This window comes from Onthophagus taurus, chromosome 11, assembly GCF_036711975.1.
Source record: "Onthophagus taurus isolate NC chromosome 11, IU_Otau_3.0, whole genome shotgun sequence".
In the NCBI taxonomy this organism is placed as follows: Eukaryota; Metazoa; Arthropoda; class Insecta; order Coleoptera; family Scarabaeidae; genus Onthophagus; species Onthophagus taurus.
The window spans coordinates 20,213,334-20,230,192 of NC_091976.1; the positions used below are offsets into that span (position 1 = coordinate 20,213,334).

A 16,859-nucleotide genomic window follows, 5' to 3' on the forward strand; every position below is an offset into this window, starting at 1 on the left:
GAATCTATTGCAACCATTCAAGCATTCACGAGAACCTCAGGTATGTGTGTGTTCTCCATACGGCTTCCACCATCCATTGTCTGCTGTATTCTCATTAATGTAATAGCATTTCATTTGATAGCACATATCTAACGTCAAGAGACCAGGTAAACCTAAATATATCTAACACACTCAGAATATCATTTAAACAAGATTAATTAAAATCAAAAATTATTAATTAATTATATAAATAAAATGTCTTGTTTAAACTAAAACTAGAACTAACACTACCACTATCACTAGAACTAGAACTGGAAACTTTCGAATTAAGCCGTGAGTTTTTTGAAAAAATGTTGACGTTTGCCATGGACATGTACCGACTAAGCAAAATGCAGCAATCTGCAGTCGCAGAGTATTTCCATAAAGGAGGATACACCATACAGTTCGACAAAACCAAAGTATTAGCTAGAATCGGATATTATTTCCAAAGAATGGCGAGAGAGGCAGAGATTTATCGCCATGGGAATAACATGAATAGAGGGGAAACTTAACCGTACATGGAAGATGCTAGTTACCTCAACAAAACCCTCCTCGCCCGGATGTGACAAAAACAGCTTAGTTGGCAATTAGATATTAATTAGTTTTTTAAGAAGGTTACAACATGGCATCCGAAACGTTAAACATTTTTTTGAAAAAACGCGCATCTTAACCTGAAAATGTCTAGTGTTAGTATTAGTTTAATTAATACCGGTCGTGAAAGTATAATATTATTGCTTATAAAATTGCTTGATTACTTTCGTTTCATTAATAAAAACTGGATTAAATCCCTTAGTTGTTTGTTACAAAACCTTCTTTCTCGTTTTATGGGGCGTAACACCAACGAAACAGATGGCCGCGCTTTTTCGCAGTTCCGCGAGAGCAATAAAGCACGTTTACGTTGACGTTCAAAATTCCGTTCACTTAGCCGAGTCATTAGAACCACTTTAAGGATGGTGAGAGAGCGTGGGCAAGCCGAAAGCGGAAGTTATAATAGCGAGAACGGAGGTTCATTAAGACGTGAGCAATTAACCGGGCATTTCTTACCTTCCGAGCCTCGTATTCTCATAAACCGTAATTATACTTCTCGGTTTTATTACCGCCCGTAGAAACCTCCCTTATTCGGAGACCCCCCAAAACGCCATACATCAACACTGGTAATATCCATTATTAACGGGCTCCCCCTGGTTGCTTGTTGCTCGCGTCGCGGCACCGGGTAATAATCCGAAATTAAATGATGATGCGCCCGGAGGACCGACGGACGTTCCTCTGCACCCCCCAAACTCCCGGCGTTAGGATTAATCGCCGTGACGTAATTAAAAATTAATTACCAGGATATTAGGTTTGGATTGATTCCGCCGGCAAATCCTGCCGAGCGGCGGTTTAATTTAAAACTTTTTCGTCGCGTTGGTTGCCTGCCGAGCTGGAATGTTTAATTTGCTTTTTTTATCCTCCCTTTTTTTTGCAGAGCGTCTTTAATGTCCTCGGAGAAACACTTGCTCGTTTACAGCAGGACGAAGAAGCTGAACGTTGGTATCAGGCAGCACTTAATGCTCAACCTGATCATATTCCTGCACATATTACTTATGGAAAACTTTTAGCCAAAAATGTAAGTATGAAATAATTTGAAACTATTAGTACAATTAATATGTTAAATTCATATATGCATGTACAATTAATCTCGGATACTCAGATAACCCAGAAGAAATCCCCCACTAACAAGAACAAGAACAACAACAAGCAGAAACCAGAACAATAGCAACAAGAGGTGAACTGTCCTCTGATAGAACATTAGAGGAAGTCGAGCTTGCTCTGCAAACCAAAAAGAACTACAAATCACTTGAATTTGATGGAATAGTATTTAAAGCAGCAGGGGGAAAACTCTTAGGAAATCTTTACACTTAATAGTTAACATATGGAAGGAAGAAAAAATCTTCCAGGACTGGAAAAAGAGCGTTATCATCTCAATTCACAAAAAAAGAGGCAAACTGACATGCAAAAACTATCGTGGAATCTCCCTACTATGTACAGCGTATAAACTATTCAAATACCTACATACTTAAGAAACGAATACAGATATACACGGAGGACATCATTAATTATCAATGATTATCAAGCAGGATTCAGGCCAGGCTGATCCACTATTGACCAGCTATTTAGCGTCAAAAAGATGCTCAGACGCACATGAGAATTCGACATTGATGTAAGCCTTTCGGCAAACCTATGACCCCATAAAAGGAGACAGGATATATGACATTATGAACGAATTCCGAATGCCCAAAAACTTAACCAGATTAGTGAAAGGTATAATGACGGATACCATAGCATATGTCAGAATACAGAATCAGATGACCAACCCATTCGAAATAACACAAGGGTTGAAACAAGGTGACGGAGTAGCCCCCGTTCTCTTCAATATCGCCTAATATGTCATAAGAAAAATGTCAATCAATTCTTCAAAGCTCTTGAATAATAAGTTCTTCCAAATAACAGCATATGCTGATGACATTAATATAATGGAACTGGAAGACAATGCTCGAGAAGTGGGTCTATCAATAAATGCAGAGAAAACCAAAATTTTAACCAAAACACGCTCAGGCAGAACTCTGCAAAATTTAACCATCGGGGATACTAACCTGGACAAAGGATGGTAGCGAGGAGCCGGAAGTCCGAAGAAGGATTACACAGGCAAATTTTTTTTTGCATATTTTGCCCTTCTCTGTATATTTAGATCGCGTGGTGTTTATATAAAAGTATTTTAAGGCCAATATTAACAAATGGGTGCGAGGTCTGGGTCCTCACCAACAAAATGACAACCTATAAGCGTGTTTGAAAGGAAAATCCTAAGAAAACTATTTGGTCCAAAGCAAGAATACGGAAGTGGCGATCCAGATGCAATCGCGAACTGTACGAAATGTATAAAGACATGCCTAATCCGTTTTCGTCAGAATACAAAAACTACAAAGACTGTTGGTCTGGTTACGTAATCCAAATGGCCAGCGGGATGACCCAGAAAGAGATGGCAGGATAAAGTAGAGGAGGAGGTGAGAAGTATCCTGGATAGAAAGGGATGGGGAAAGAAACTGACGGAGAAGAAATACAATTAATATCATTAAATTTAATTAATCCCTCCGTATAATTATCAAAATGATTTTCTGATGTATTCATTAATGTAAAATGATTAAAAATAATGTGTAACAAATTCATATGAAATCGATGTGAAATTATCGTTGATATGTTTAGTTTGAAATTGGTTTGCTAATTTGGTTTTAACTAAAAACCTGTTATTATTATTCAATTAACAAGCCACTCAAACGAATTATTCCGATCCGTTGCTTTAAAACGCGGTCCCCACCAGCCCTAATATATCAATGTGCGACAAATCTGACTGACAACGCTTTCCAAGTAATTAATTATTGTTGGAACGCAGACGGGCATAAATTATCGTCACCGTACTGACATGGACTGTTCATGTTTTCGCAATTAGGTGGACCAAAAATGATGAGCTCAATAAATAGCCGCGCCGCTAATAATAATTATGTTTACGCAATGTGTTTTAATCATTAAAACTCACCTTGCAGGTTTATTGATCCTGAAAATCTTCGTATATAAGCTTACACGCTCGCTTCCTAGCTACTAAAAGTATTATCGCTAAATGAAATTATATCCCCGTGGAAACAATTAAGCTTCCGAGCGGGTAATCCCTTAATGGAATGGATTTTTTTCATCCGGCAGAGAGCATTTCTGGTAGGCGGATGTGTGTCAAGGGGATGATAGATGTCTTTTTGTTTTCAGGTAAGCCGCACTGCTGAAGCGGAGCAATGGTTCAGAAGGGCGCAAAAGCTCGCGCCAGATGACGCCACCGTGTACCACCACTACGGTATGTTTTTTGCAATGTTAACGATGCCTATTTTTTGTGACAATTTCCATGACGAATTCCCGATGGACAAAAAAAAACTCCGGCGGTCCGTGCGATTGTATCAAAGCAGAAAACTGGACGGCGGCGCAGCAATTAAATTTGAACAATTGGCCGCGCAGCGCATGATGGTACTCTGCAGCAGTCGCGGCCGTTCTTGTTTATTTTCCAGTTGCCGCCTCATTTACTTCTATCCGCTGCATGCACCAAATTAAACATTTTTGTTGTTGTCGCAGCGAATGTGGATGATAAAAAATGTAATAATACAAAAAGCAAACAATTTTTTGTCTTCTTTTCATTTCTTTTTTTTATATTATTTGAATATAGTTACGAGTCTTAGTGTGCTTTATTAAATCCACACAAAAATACGGGTAAAACTAAAATAAACTAAAATAGTTGCAATTAAAAACAAAATCATGAATTTAATGTAAATCGAATATTATTATTGGGTCGAGTATTATTTTTATACTAGCGTGCCATGGGGTGAGTCCCAATGGAAAAGAGGACTTGGGGATAGCGGAAAACGGCCGAGAAGGGTAACGCGGGCCATGTTATCGCGCCGGGGATGGCGGCATGTTGCTGACGGAGACGGCTGAATTCCATTTGCATCCAAAATTCGACATATTCCCTCCTCGCATTGTTCGGCATTATTGCGTCCTGTATTTGTATAGGTAAATTTCCCAAGCCGATGAGAAGGCACGCCCCTGCGAGCGAACAATGGGCTCACGCGATCGAACGCATTGTTCGCGATTGGAATTTTCTTCAGAAGAAGCGAAGAGGCGGTTCGAAAATGGTATGCAGCAATGTTGTAATGGCACTTTCCAAGTACTCGAATTCGTCCTTATTTGTTAAAGGTGGAAGGAAGCACTTGGCGAATTTTGTTAGGTGCAATTATTAAAAAACTAGGGTAGGGTTTTTGAAACGGTTTGAGAAAAATTGATGATTTTTTTTTGAAACTGTTGCCATTTCCGCGGCGCCAATTAAAAGTTGTCAGACGCGGCGAAAACAACTGCAAATACGCTCGGTGTCGAGAAATAAGCTGAACTCGCTCATTAAAACTATGAACAAAGCGGTCTTGGTTCATTAAATCCTTCTCCGACAGAATTTCAACCTAGTTATCCAGTTTGGTAACAGGATACACTGTCGCGTTATACGTTTACTGCACCTCGTCAAGATTCTGCTTCTCACATGAAGTTCCCCCAACTTTTACACCTTCGTAAAATATCCAATTAAGCGATATATTTACCAGCCATTATGCTGAATAAAGAGAAACGCTGAAAACTACTATTTTCAAACGTAATAACGCATTGAAATTTATCAACATTTCATCATCATTTCGATATAAATCATGTACAATCCGTTTACTCTTGCGGTTGATGAACTTGAACGCGTCAACCAAGTTTTGTTGACGCAGCGTATATGGTGCATAATGAAATTTTTGTTTACTATTCCAAGCGAGGGGGAATTTAACGTCAAGGGAATTAAAACCAGTGTTTACCAACTCCTCGTTTAACCCCGTCGAGTTTCCGAAGACATGTGATCTCAATTATTCCAGCATCGTATAAACCCATAGAATTCATCGGTAAATAGATAGGAGAGGTAAATAGATGAGATAGAACCCCGGTGTTGTTGTAGTTTAGGCGGTGACAATAGCTTTGTTCATTGATTTAGTAAAAAAAAAACAACAAGGAAAAAAAGATAAAGGGGATGTTGAGGAAAATCCCATTTCGAAATTGATACGTTGACCTACAAGTCAACGTGGGAGAGGAGAAACCTCAGAGGGGACATATTAAAAATATATTAACCCTCACGAATGAGGATAAGGGGGCGCCTTTCGTCCACCCTCCTTCGTCCAGAGCAATACATTTTAATACAACCCTCCCCGTATCATTTCCCATAGGAAGTCTATTTCACAGATATTTCCAAATAAAATTCCTTTCCTCCAGCTAAATAACATTAATCGATTTTCAATAAATTCCTTCTTCACAACTTTTCTAATTAATCTTATAATAAACCCCGAAAATATTCCCAAAAATGCAAAATTAAAGTTGAAGTCAAAAAAAAAAAGCCATGGTCAGTCCAACAGTTAAAGATCCGAGACGAATTGTTGAGAAATTCGAGCAGACATCTCGGACAAATTGCTTTCTGAAACGTTATAACTGTTTTCTCTTTCGATATTGGGTAGGGGAATGAAGACGTGGTGGTTTAGGGAGCGTAAGGGGCAGAAGTCGACCCACAAACGCAATAATCGTCCGGACCCAACCCCTGGATGAGAACAATAAAGGTCGATTTTTGCCCCGGGAACTTGACACAAAGGGCTGTAAAAAGTGCTCATCCCACGGAAAACGACGAAAGTTGCTATGATTTTCGGGACAATATGCGTCGTAAACTAACTCGTCAAAGGTTGTTGCAAGTTTGATGAGCAATCATCAAAAAAGAAAATCGGAAAAAGAATAGATGGTATTTTCCTTCCACTACTATATAATTTATACCCAAAAAATAACACCCTTTTCGTATAATCACAGAACGCGGTTGACACAAAATCTATTTTTCTTTCGACATAAACAAAGTGAATAACCAATTTTCCTTTGAAATTTGTGTTAAAGTGTCTGTTATTGTTGTCGGGATACATTTTTATTTTATAGTTTTCAATTGTGAAAACTCAGTCGTGCGATATTTAAACCTTCGGATTTATTTCTGTCGCAGGGGAGTTTCTAGCTTCGAGAGGACGGTACAAAGAGGCGGCAGGACTTTACGAAAAGGCCGCAGAGCTGCGTCCGAACGACTATGAACTAGCCGTTGCAGCCGCAACAGCTATGCGACAAGCTGGAAGACATTTGGACGCTGAAAGGTGGTATAGAAGAGCTGTTTTTCTTAAACCGACCGTAAGTTGAAAAACAAATTTATTTTTGAAATTTATGTTTATAATATTTATTGTTTTTTAGTTGCGGGTGATATTTGATTATTTTCAATAATATAAAATGTATCAATAATAACACAGGATATAAAATATAAACAGATCCTCGTTGTTTAGTTCGGGAAAATATCGATATCACTCGAAACTGGAATGTTTCAATGGAAATTTAAAATATTTATAAACAAAATACATATAAGCGGTTACAAAATATAAACAGTATAAGCTTTCATGGATATTCATGCTTTTGATAACCCTTCGATTTTATATCATACTTTAATATATTATAAAACAGCTTGATTAAATTAGTAGAAAAAGGGCAAACGAGGGCTCGACATTACTTAATGATATTTTTTAATAGCTATTATTCTAATACCCTGCTATTGTAAAGACGCAAACACGCGATCCCGCGTTATATAAATTAAACCGCAATCTCGCATACGACACAAGCTTCGCGTGCTCGTTGAGTAATAATTGCGTCCGTGAACACAATAATTTCGATAATGGCTTTTCAGAAATAAGTCATTTTTCATCACGTTTAATCTGTTTCACATTTTTAATAAACACCTCAACATCAACTTGTTGATGAATATAAAATGTGTGCTTTGTGTTTCTAAATTGTATTTCTCCACCACAAAGTTATTACCCAAAACATTTTCAATTGAATTAAAACTTTTACAACTCAAGACTACTTAGATGTTAGAAAATATTTAAACATCAATGTCTTCAAGGAAGTTTCTCTTTAATAATGAAGAATTCGTTTCATTGTAAAATGTTTGACATAATTTTAGTTGTATGTTTAAAATAAGTTTTATCAATTTGGTTATTATAATTTATGATTTTGTGATTTTTTGCGTTTTTTTATGTTATATTGGTTTATAACCTGTCTATGATGGCCCTAATCGTCCCTACTAAAATGGTATCAGGCCTTTTTTTGAAATCCGGCTGGATATCGGATAGTTACCAAAACTATCTAGTTAAAAACCTATTACTTAGTACTCCACCATTTACAGAAATTAGTATCTCTTTTAGGTGTTGGACGCTGCAGATAATAATCAAGTTCCAAAATGTCCCTATAGGACATTTTTCATTGAATACAACTTTATTTATATCACTTTTGTCATTAGCAACCTCATTGTAACAATCTCAATACGATATATAAAATCTCTTGTTGCAGTTTCGTCTAGTTTTCTTCTATTCGCTTGTAATTCAACATCACATTCATTATTACCAGAACTGTCGCTGTTATCGCTTTCGATTATTAATTAAAGTATCCTCTTTTTAATGCAACGAGCCGTTTTGAAAAATTATTTTCAGTTCTTGAGAAATAAATTTTTGAAATGATCGACAATTTTTTCGAATTTTACAATTTTCGACGATTAAGTTTTAAAAATTCGTATAAAATCGATTTCTTGGAATATGCGTATAAAAATTTCCCAAAATGTTAATAAAAGTGTCCTGTTTCCAATGAACCAACACGTTTTGAAAAATTACTTTTCGTTTTTGAGAAAACAATATTTGAATTTTCGATGTTGCAATTTTCATCGATAACTTTCAAAATTCGCTATAAAATTAATTTCATGAAGGATCCTTGTGGAAATATCATCAATTATTAATTAAAGTATCCTCTTTTTAGAGTTGCTTCGTTAGTTGAATCAGCATCAATAAAAATCATTTTATATCTTGGATTCAAATAAGGTGACATATCTTATCAGCTTTCTTATTAATTTCATTTTTATTCAAATATCGCAATAATGTGGCAATATAGGGTATCACTTCAGAAATGCACCAGAAATTATAACCATAATGGCCGGATAACCGGATATCCGGCTTTTCGTAAAATCACTATCCGTTCAATCACTAGGCCCTATACTTAGGTTGTTATTGATCTTCAAGGAGTTATAAAATCTTTCTTCGTTCATTCCGAATTGTGAATCTCTAAGGTTGCAAGAAACAACCTATGTTACTTTGGGTTTTTTAATAAAAACAACAATAGTTTACTTATAACTTCGCGTCACACACACTTCTGTCAAAATATCAGCAATATTTTTATCGGTTAATACATATTTAATTTGATCTTCTTGTATTTTCATGATTCTTAATCATAACCACTGCACTTTGTCCACATACAATACTATTTCACCATCTTTGTTTTCGAAGTCTTTAGCCACTTAAGTACAGAGTTTTTGCACAACACATTGTAGCTGCTACATACTCAGATTCGGCTGTTGATAATGCAACTGTTTGTTGTTTCTTTGATGATCTTGATACCAAATCCATGATACCAAATCGCCATATCACTCACATTAATGAGATATTACTGCCAAATAACTATTTGGTAATTCAGATAACCGTTTAGAAAGGCACTTGGTATATCAAGTTGATGTACTTTGTATTTATGATGCAAAACAGGTGCATAAACATTATCGACAATATTTTCCTCATAGCTTTTTGCTACTAATCTTGCCTTCTTGACACCATCGTTTTTATTTTAAATACCCATTTTGTTTCAATTAATTTTTTGTCATCAGGTTTTCTTATTATTGAGTATGTATTAGATTGTTCAATGAATTTAGTTCGTTTTCTATAGCTGGCTTCCAGCCGCTATCTTCTATTGCTTCATTGTATGTTTGTGGTTCTTCATCGCTTGTTAACAAACAGTATGCTGTGTGTGTTTCATAGTGATCTAAGTGTTTGGGCTTCTTCAATACTCTTCCTGATCTCGTTTGTTGCGTTTTTCTCCTTATATTTTCATCATCTTTCACTTCTTCATTTGTGTCTAGTTCAATTTCTTGATTATTTTTCTTCTCTTCATCATTTTCTTCATTGTTTATAACATTTTGAATTCTTATTTTTCCGTTACTTACGTTATTTAATATCATTTTCATCGAATGTAACATCTCTGATCATCTTATCAATCTTGGTTTCAACAGACATTACATGTGCTGTGGGCCCATAACCTTTTGGGTTTTTAATAAAAACAACAGCAGTTGAACAGTTTACAACAGTAGTTTACTTATAACCGCCCCACACACACTTAGTGTTGCCAACTTAAAAACTATTACATACACATCTTCGCTGCACACATCTATTCATTATTTTGACCACTGAGCTTACTTTGTTGTAATTCGTTTTGACTCCATTGATCTGTACTTAGGTACATAGCATTACTATATTAATCAATTTAGCAGTGGATCCACACCCCACGATGGTAGTCTTTTTATGGCCTGCGGTTAAGTTTTGGGCTGTGCTAATACTTAAGTGTCAACAGATTTTCCAGGGCGTTGGTTGTAACCATAATAGTGGTGCCATCAATCGGCGAAGAAATCTTTTTCGATTTGATAACAAAAACGAGCTCATGTAACGATGATAGTAGATGACTGATTACTGATTTTGTAAAATTCTCTCGGTGTTCAATTTATTATTTCTATCATATTTGGTCTCAATTAATATTACTGCAAAAGAATGGAAAGGAATGGTGTTGTGTACACGCTTCTGGTTTCAAGCTATTACAATAAGTATTCCTCGAACAATATCTGTCAAAGATCTAAATATGAGAACAAAGATGCAAAGCACACTTCCAATTAATATGTACCTATAATAATCCAGAGTGTATCTTTAAATGCATTAAAAGTTTATTTAACTTTAAAATTAATCGCTTTTCACTAACGATCTTCGAAATCCACTTTTAAACTAATCAATCGACGATACTCTTCCATGCCATAGGAAGAGTATCTTATCAAGAGAACTTGGGGTAATAAACAACCGACCAATCCGAGCCTCGGTTTAGGAATTAATCCGGGCAATCTCGGCAGCAAATAATTCCTGAAGTGTCACGGGCCGGCGAACGCGCGCGCGAACGCCACACCGTCGAAATTTATGTCTACTTTCGAACAGTTTAAAGTTTTACCGCCCCGATCGAGGCACAGATGGAACATTAATTTCTGCGCGGCTCGAACTTCCTCCCCGGTATTGACTGCGCCGACCAAGACAATCAATTAAATCGGAATTAATTTCCACGTTTGACCGGGTATTAATCAAGTTCGAATCCGACCCCTTCTCCTGTTCCTTCTGACCACACCGAAGACCCTTTGCACCCCTAACCGGTTAATGGAGTTTGTTTTGACCGTATTGGGACTCCAAAGATGATGTCTTAGAGTTTATACAGTTTCCAGAAGGGCCAAAAGGACCTGTAATTGATGTTCTCTTAGACATTTTGATTCGATGTTATATTATTAAGCGATATATATACTAAGTTAATTTTATGTTTTATTTTAGGATGTTAGAGGTCATACTAACTTAGGGGCCATTTTGCACATTAATGGGAAGTACAAGGAAGCCGCAGATAGTTACAAGGAAGCCCTGAAGCTCCAGCCAAACGACGTGACAACGTTAACAAATCTGCATAAATTGCACAGCGTGATGACTTGACGCGAGGACAGCAATTGAAGGTTATTTTAAGGACAGGGTTTTAGCAACGTTTCGTTTTTTTACGAAAATCTCCTCCGCCACCACCCGTTTATTATTACTTTTGTTATTGTTCCCGAGGTTTGTATCAACGAATAACTATTTATGTAAAAAAAATAAATTATTTCGACGTCTCCCACCTTTGTACGTGCATGTTGTGGTATGTGTGCTTTATTCAAACATTATAAGAGGAAAAAAAAACGAAAAGAAAGAACAAATTAACAAGCGCCGATTCGCAAAATCCCTGGGACCATAGCGCAAAATCGGCCGGAAATCTAATGACAATATGTAGCGGATTTTAATTGTTTTGTTATTGTAATAACCCTTTGTTATAATTTTTCGTGCGACTCATGATTAAAAAATATTATTATGCGCAGTGATATGGGTTAAATTAGGTTCGGAAAAAACAAACCCAATCAAAAAATTTGTCGCGAATTGAATTTAACCCGTTTTGTAAAACTTGTGAATAATTATTGTAAATAGGAGAGATTATTGTTAATTGATACGAACTATAAGAGAGAAATTGTTGAAATCGAGTTGTATGTATTTAAATATGAAAAGAATTCGAGTGACGATAACCGTTTTTACCCCAACCCCGACATATCCAATTTTCGAGTTCGATGTAAATCGCAAAAAAAAACATAAACAAATAAAAGACGAAAGGACATAAAATACGGTTTTATGACATTTAAAAATGTTGGCTTTCAATGGATGATTATATCTCTTTATTAATTAATTATTAATTCTATTATTATTCTAATTAATAAACAAAGAATCATGTGTATCTACATTATACATAACTATATAATGACTATATTGTGTAAAATAAAGCTTAAACTTATTTTGTGTACAACAAGCAGCGTTTCTCTTCATTTCCTGGACGATCCTTCGATTTAAACGGTAAGTTAAATATGAAGTGCTTTTTTCACCAACCTCCCTTCCGGATAATGGTAGAGTGCGCTTCTACCCCTCAGAAAGCTGTTGAATATTCGATCGCGATTAAAAACTCAATTTCGAAAAAGTTAACGCCTCCCAGCTTATATGCTAATTGGGAAACGTCATGAATATGGATAAAATCTTGAAATAGATATCGTGTATCGTTAGGATTCCCTTTTTACTTGATGTTTCTTTAAAATTTTAGTTTGTTTTAACCAAGAAGATACTAATTAATTAAAATGATTAAAAATGTTTTAATGTTTTTTTAATAAAAATAAGTTAGATAATAAAAATCATTTGAATCAAATTGGAGAAAAAGAAGCTTTGATCTAATTACTGTTGATTACTTCTACATATAAATCACAAGTTTCTGCAGCTCTTTGACCCATTGCAGTTAATATCGAATAACATAAAGCTCCCCACAAAAGCTTGCTGAAAAAGGAGACCTGCTTCTATAAACTTTATAACTGTTGGAATAATTCCAGCTCAATTATTTCACCTTTTTCCGCGTGGTATTTATCCTGGAGACCACCTCTAGAACAAATTTCCGAAAAATCAGCATAGTGAGAAAGAGATAATACCAGGAATAATGAGTAGTTAGTATCTTTGTGGGCAATAACGCAAGATTCATCCTATCCGGTGTCTGGCCAGCAATAACAAGAACTCTTGAAAACCTTCCGTATGTAACTGAAAGTAGTACAAATAGCTGTAGCATGCTTTATCCGGAAAAATAATGTGCAGAGTTATTTTATATTAACGTTTGAAATTCTGCGCAACGTAAAAGAGGAACAAATTTACATAGAGGCTAATCCAGTGTGGTTATCATGTGGTAGTCAAAATGGCATAAAGGAGCAAATGTTAGAAGTACCAATAGAATACGATTAAGCCGTTAGCAGTAGCTTAGGTGATTAGGAAAAATCAATCGCTTCTGATTTGACGACAAAATCATCATGATGTTGAATTGGTTGATTCTACAGATATTCAGTCTTTGGTACCACTTATCAATGTGTTGATTCGACGGTGTTCTTTATGGTGAGTGACCTTATACATCGTGGTGTTGTACATACCTCCTGATAATCCGCAACATGATTTGGTATGTTTATTGGACGTCTTAGAACATAAAGTTTTGAATTATCCTTGGTGATTTTAATTTGCCTGAATATGTAAAGGCACCTGGCATATCTACCAAATGTGCAAAAACGGAGCTATTTCGTAATTTTTGTGATTTTCTGGACCTCGTACTAAACTGTGACAATCTTCTATTGGATTTGGTTCTGACAAATACTGATTATTGGTTTGGTCTGGTTCGTGATGACCGTCCTCTCGTTTACGAGGATCAGTAAGGAATGTATTGACAGCAAATGATGGTTTGCCGAATTTTCCGTCTTTCTGGTCGCTATAATTTTCGAAGAGCCAACTTTTCTGGCTTGTATGATAAACTACTTGATACGGATTGGTCTTTTCTAAATGTGCAGGTTAATGCGAATGATGCTTTGCGAGCTTTCTATACAAAGTTGTATGAGATTTTGGATTTATATGTTCCGAAAAGATTGTGTCGTAGATCTTCATACCCTATTTGGTACACCACAGAAATTAAGCGCCTATAAAAACTGAAAAAGTATTATAGAAAGAAGTGGAGGAGCAGTAGTATTGCTTTCTATTCAGCGTAATATAAAAGGCTGAGGTATTTGACTAGACAGAAATCTCTGCGTAACTTTTGGAATTATATAAGGTAGAAAATGACGACCTTTCGACTTCCTGGCAAGATGACGTGTGATCAACCCACCTACATTAATCCTGATAAAATAGTTAATGCTTTTGCAGAACAGTTATCTAGAGTATGTACTAGTGTCTCTGCTTACAACATAGTTGATTTACACTCTACGTAATCTCCCGTCTTTGTTGCCGATGTCACTGAGGAAGAGGTTTCTCATTTCCTAATGATGTACAACACGTAGTACCAATGAATTTTATCTGAGTCACTACAAATCTAATATTTTAGCCAAATCCCTGGTGTAGAAGATGTATATACTATAGAACAATAATAGAGTATGAGTGTTTATGCGAGTTATATTTGTTTTAAAGCTAATGCTATTTCTGCTGTTTTCTTGTAATATTGTCCTACAATTCATCTTTATAGGGCAATAAAGTGAATTATTATTATTATAAAATAGTGATTTCTCATCTGAAAGGACATAAAGTCGATGTATTTACTGTGAATTAATATAGATAAAAATTCAAATGTATAAGAAAAATGTATCCTGGTATGTGTTTGGTATGTATAATGGTGTTTTTAATATTGATAAGACTGCTGTTTTTTAATCTAAAGCGAAACCGTACTTAAATTTAATAGGACAAAAGCAAAGTTCAAGTAGCAGCAACTTTATGCTGCAAGTCGTACTCAAATGTAATGCATAACGTAAATACATTTCTGTTCTATTAGAACGATACGATGTTCAACAGATCGTTACTGAACCTACGCGAATTACATCCACAACACAAACGCTTATTGATCTTGCTATGTGCTCTGGGGATTTTTTTCATGGACGCTCGGTCGATGCATGAAATTTCATCCAGTGTGTTGGTAGAATATTCATTACGGGTAGCAAACTTCAAAAACAACAAGAATTAAAAACAGCGAATTCTGAAAAAAAATAGCAATATGAAATTGCTTGATAAGGATTTTGAAAAGTTGTCAGTTGGACTGTATTAAAAGACTTGAAGAAACCCGTGATTAGAACTGATGAAATTAGTTAAATGAACCTAGGTGAACTGTACCGTAAGGAAAACGAACTAAACTAACTTTCGAATCGACTTGATCCAATTAATAAACAAGTTAAGCGTTTGAAGCAACCTCAGCGGTGATTTCAGATTTAATAAGTAATTACTTTCGTGAAGTGGGAATACGTTTTGATTATGTATATAGATATTACGGCTATGTCACTCAATACTGCTACAAAGCAACTCACTGCCCAAGACAAACAACGAATTACCGTATTTGCCCGAATATAAGGCGAGATTTTTTTCAAAAAATTAGGCAAAAAATTACCACTCGCCTTATATTCGGAAATTTACCGACAAATCAGAAATGATGTGTTAGCGCAGAAGCAAGCATAAGCGGGTTCAAAGAGTGTGATTCGCTTCCAACCTGCTAGTTATGTAAATAGGGGAAGTCCCTAAATGCTTACGGCCGATGTGCACTTAGGTAAATAAGGCGCGCTTTTGTTATTCGTTAACAAACTCCTGTATGGATTAGACGTGTTGAGAGTGCCGCATCAGTTATGTGTGATGGAGTTGAAAAACGGGGTACGGCGAAAGGTCAAATAGGTAAAAATATCCGAACAAGCTATGATGCCAATTTTAAAATTATGGCTATTCGTGAAGCAGAAAAACACGAACAATTGTGCAGTCGCTAAAAAGTATGATTCAACAGAAAACAATATTAGACGTTGGCGACTGCAAAAAGAAAATCTTTTGAATGCTCACTCATTTTTCCTTTACAATTTTTAGTCTTACACTATTACACTTATACTATTAGTCTTCTATTGACATTGTCACCGAAACTAGTTTGACTTCAAATCTATTAAATATAGCAAGTTAAGAAGTTTTTTCGTTTTATTTTTAAATAATTCACTTCCAACATGGATCTACACTCTAAAAGCAAAAATATCCCTCAAACTACATTTAAGACAAGTTATGGATGGTGCAGAAGAATGATGGTTAGGAGTGGATTACGTTTGCGACGTTGTACAACGTTAGCCCAAAAACTTCCTAAAGATTTTGAGGAAAAACTAATTGAATATCAACGTTATATAATAAACTCAAGAAAACAGCACAAATATCCTTTAAACTTGATATGTAATGCGGATCAAACACCAGTATATTTTGATATGGTTTCAAAGTATACCATAAATAAAAAAGGAGAAAAATCTGTTCTAATCAAAACAACAGGATGAAAAATCGAGGGTAACGGTTATGTTAGCAGTACTTGCTGACGGAACAAAACTTTCTCCTTATGTGGTACTTAAAAGAAAAAACCATGCCAAGGAAAAATTTCCAGATGGAATTATAATTAGGGTACAAGAGAAAGGATGAATGGATCAAGCACTGGTTATAGATTGGATAAGAAGTGTTTGGGCAAATCTACAAAGGAATGATGGGGAGAGAGCAATGTTTATATTGGATGCTGTTCGGGGTTAGATTGCACAAGTGCGGGAAAAAAATAAGAAGCAAAATACGGATTTAGTCATTATTCCTGGTGGCTTCACAACTACAGGTTTTAGATGTTGTAGTCAATAAACCCCTTAAAAATCACTTAAAGAAACAGTTTTCAATTTGGCTTCAGTCAAATGATCATCCACTTACTCCCAGTGAAAAAATAAAAAAACACAAGTTTCAATGTTATGTGAGTGGATCCTACAGGCTTGAAACGAATTTTCATCAGAAAGCATTATTAAGGGATTCAAAAAATGTTGCGTTTCAAATGATTTAGAAGGTGCTGACAATGATGGCCTCTGGGATGATATGCAGCAAGACCAAGCTACTAGGGCTACTAGTGACGAATCGAGTACTGAAGAGAGTGATGTGGAAGACGCATGTGAAATGAATGAT

The 16,859-nt window shown here is 35.8% G+C and overlaps 2 protein-coding genes across 2 annotated transcripts in view; one reads left to right on the forward strand and one right to left on the reverse strand.

The window, feature by feature from the left end:
- The window catches only part of LOC111424104 (Transmembrane O-mannosyltransferase targeting cadherins 2), a 73,980-nt gene extending 61,812 nt beyond the window's left edge, over positions 1–12,168 (forward strand). The window contains exons 7-10 of the mRNA XM_023057533.2: positions 1,484–1,624; positions 3,811–3,895; positions 6,638–6,816; positions 11,124–12,168. Coding sequence (XP_022913301.1) covers positions 1,484–1,624; positions 3,811–3,895; positions 6,638–6,816; positions 11,124–11,276 — 558 coding nt within the window. The 3' untranslated portion in view covers positions 11,277–12,168. The remainder of the gene's footprint in view (positions 1–1,483; positions 1,625–3,810; positions 3,896–6,637; positions 6,817–11,123) is intronic.
- The window catches only part of LOC111424116 (Trehalose-6-phosphate synthase 1), a 222,592-nt gene that overhangs the window by 116,360 nt on the left and 89,373 nt on the right, over positions 1–16,859 (reverse strand). The gene's annotated exons all lie outside the window — the stretch shown is intronic.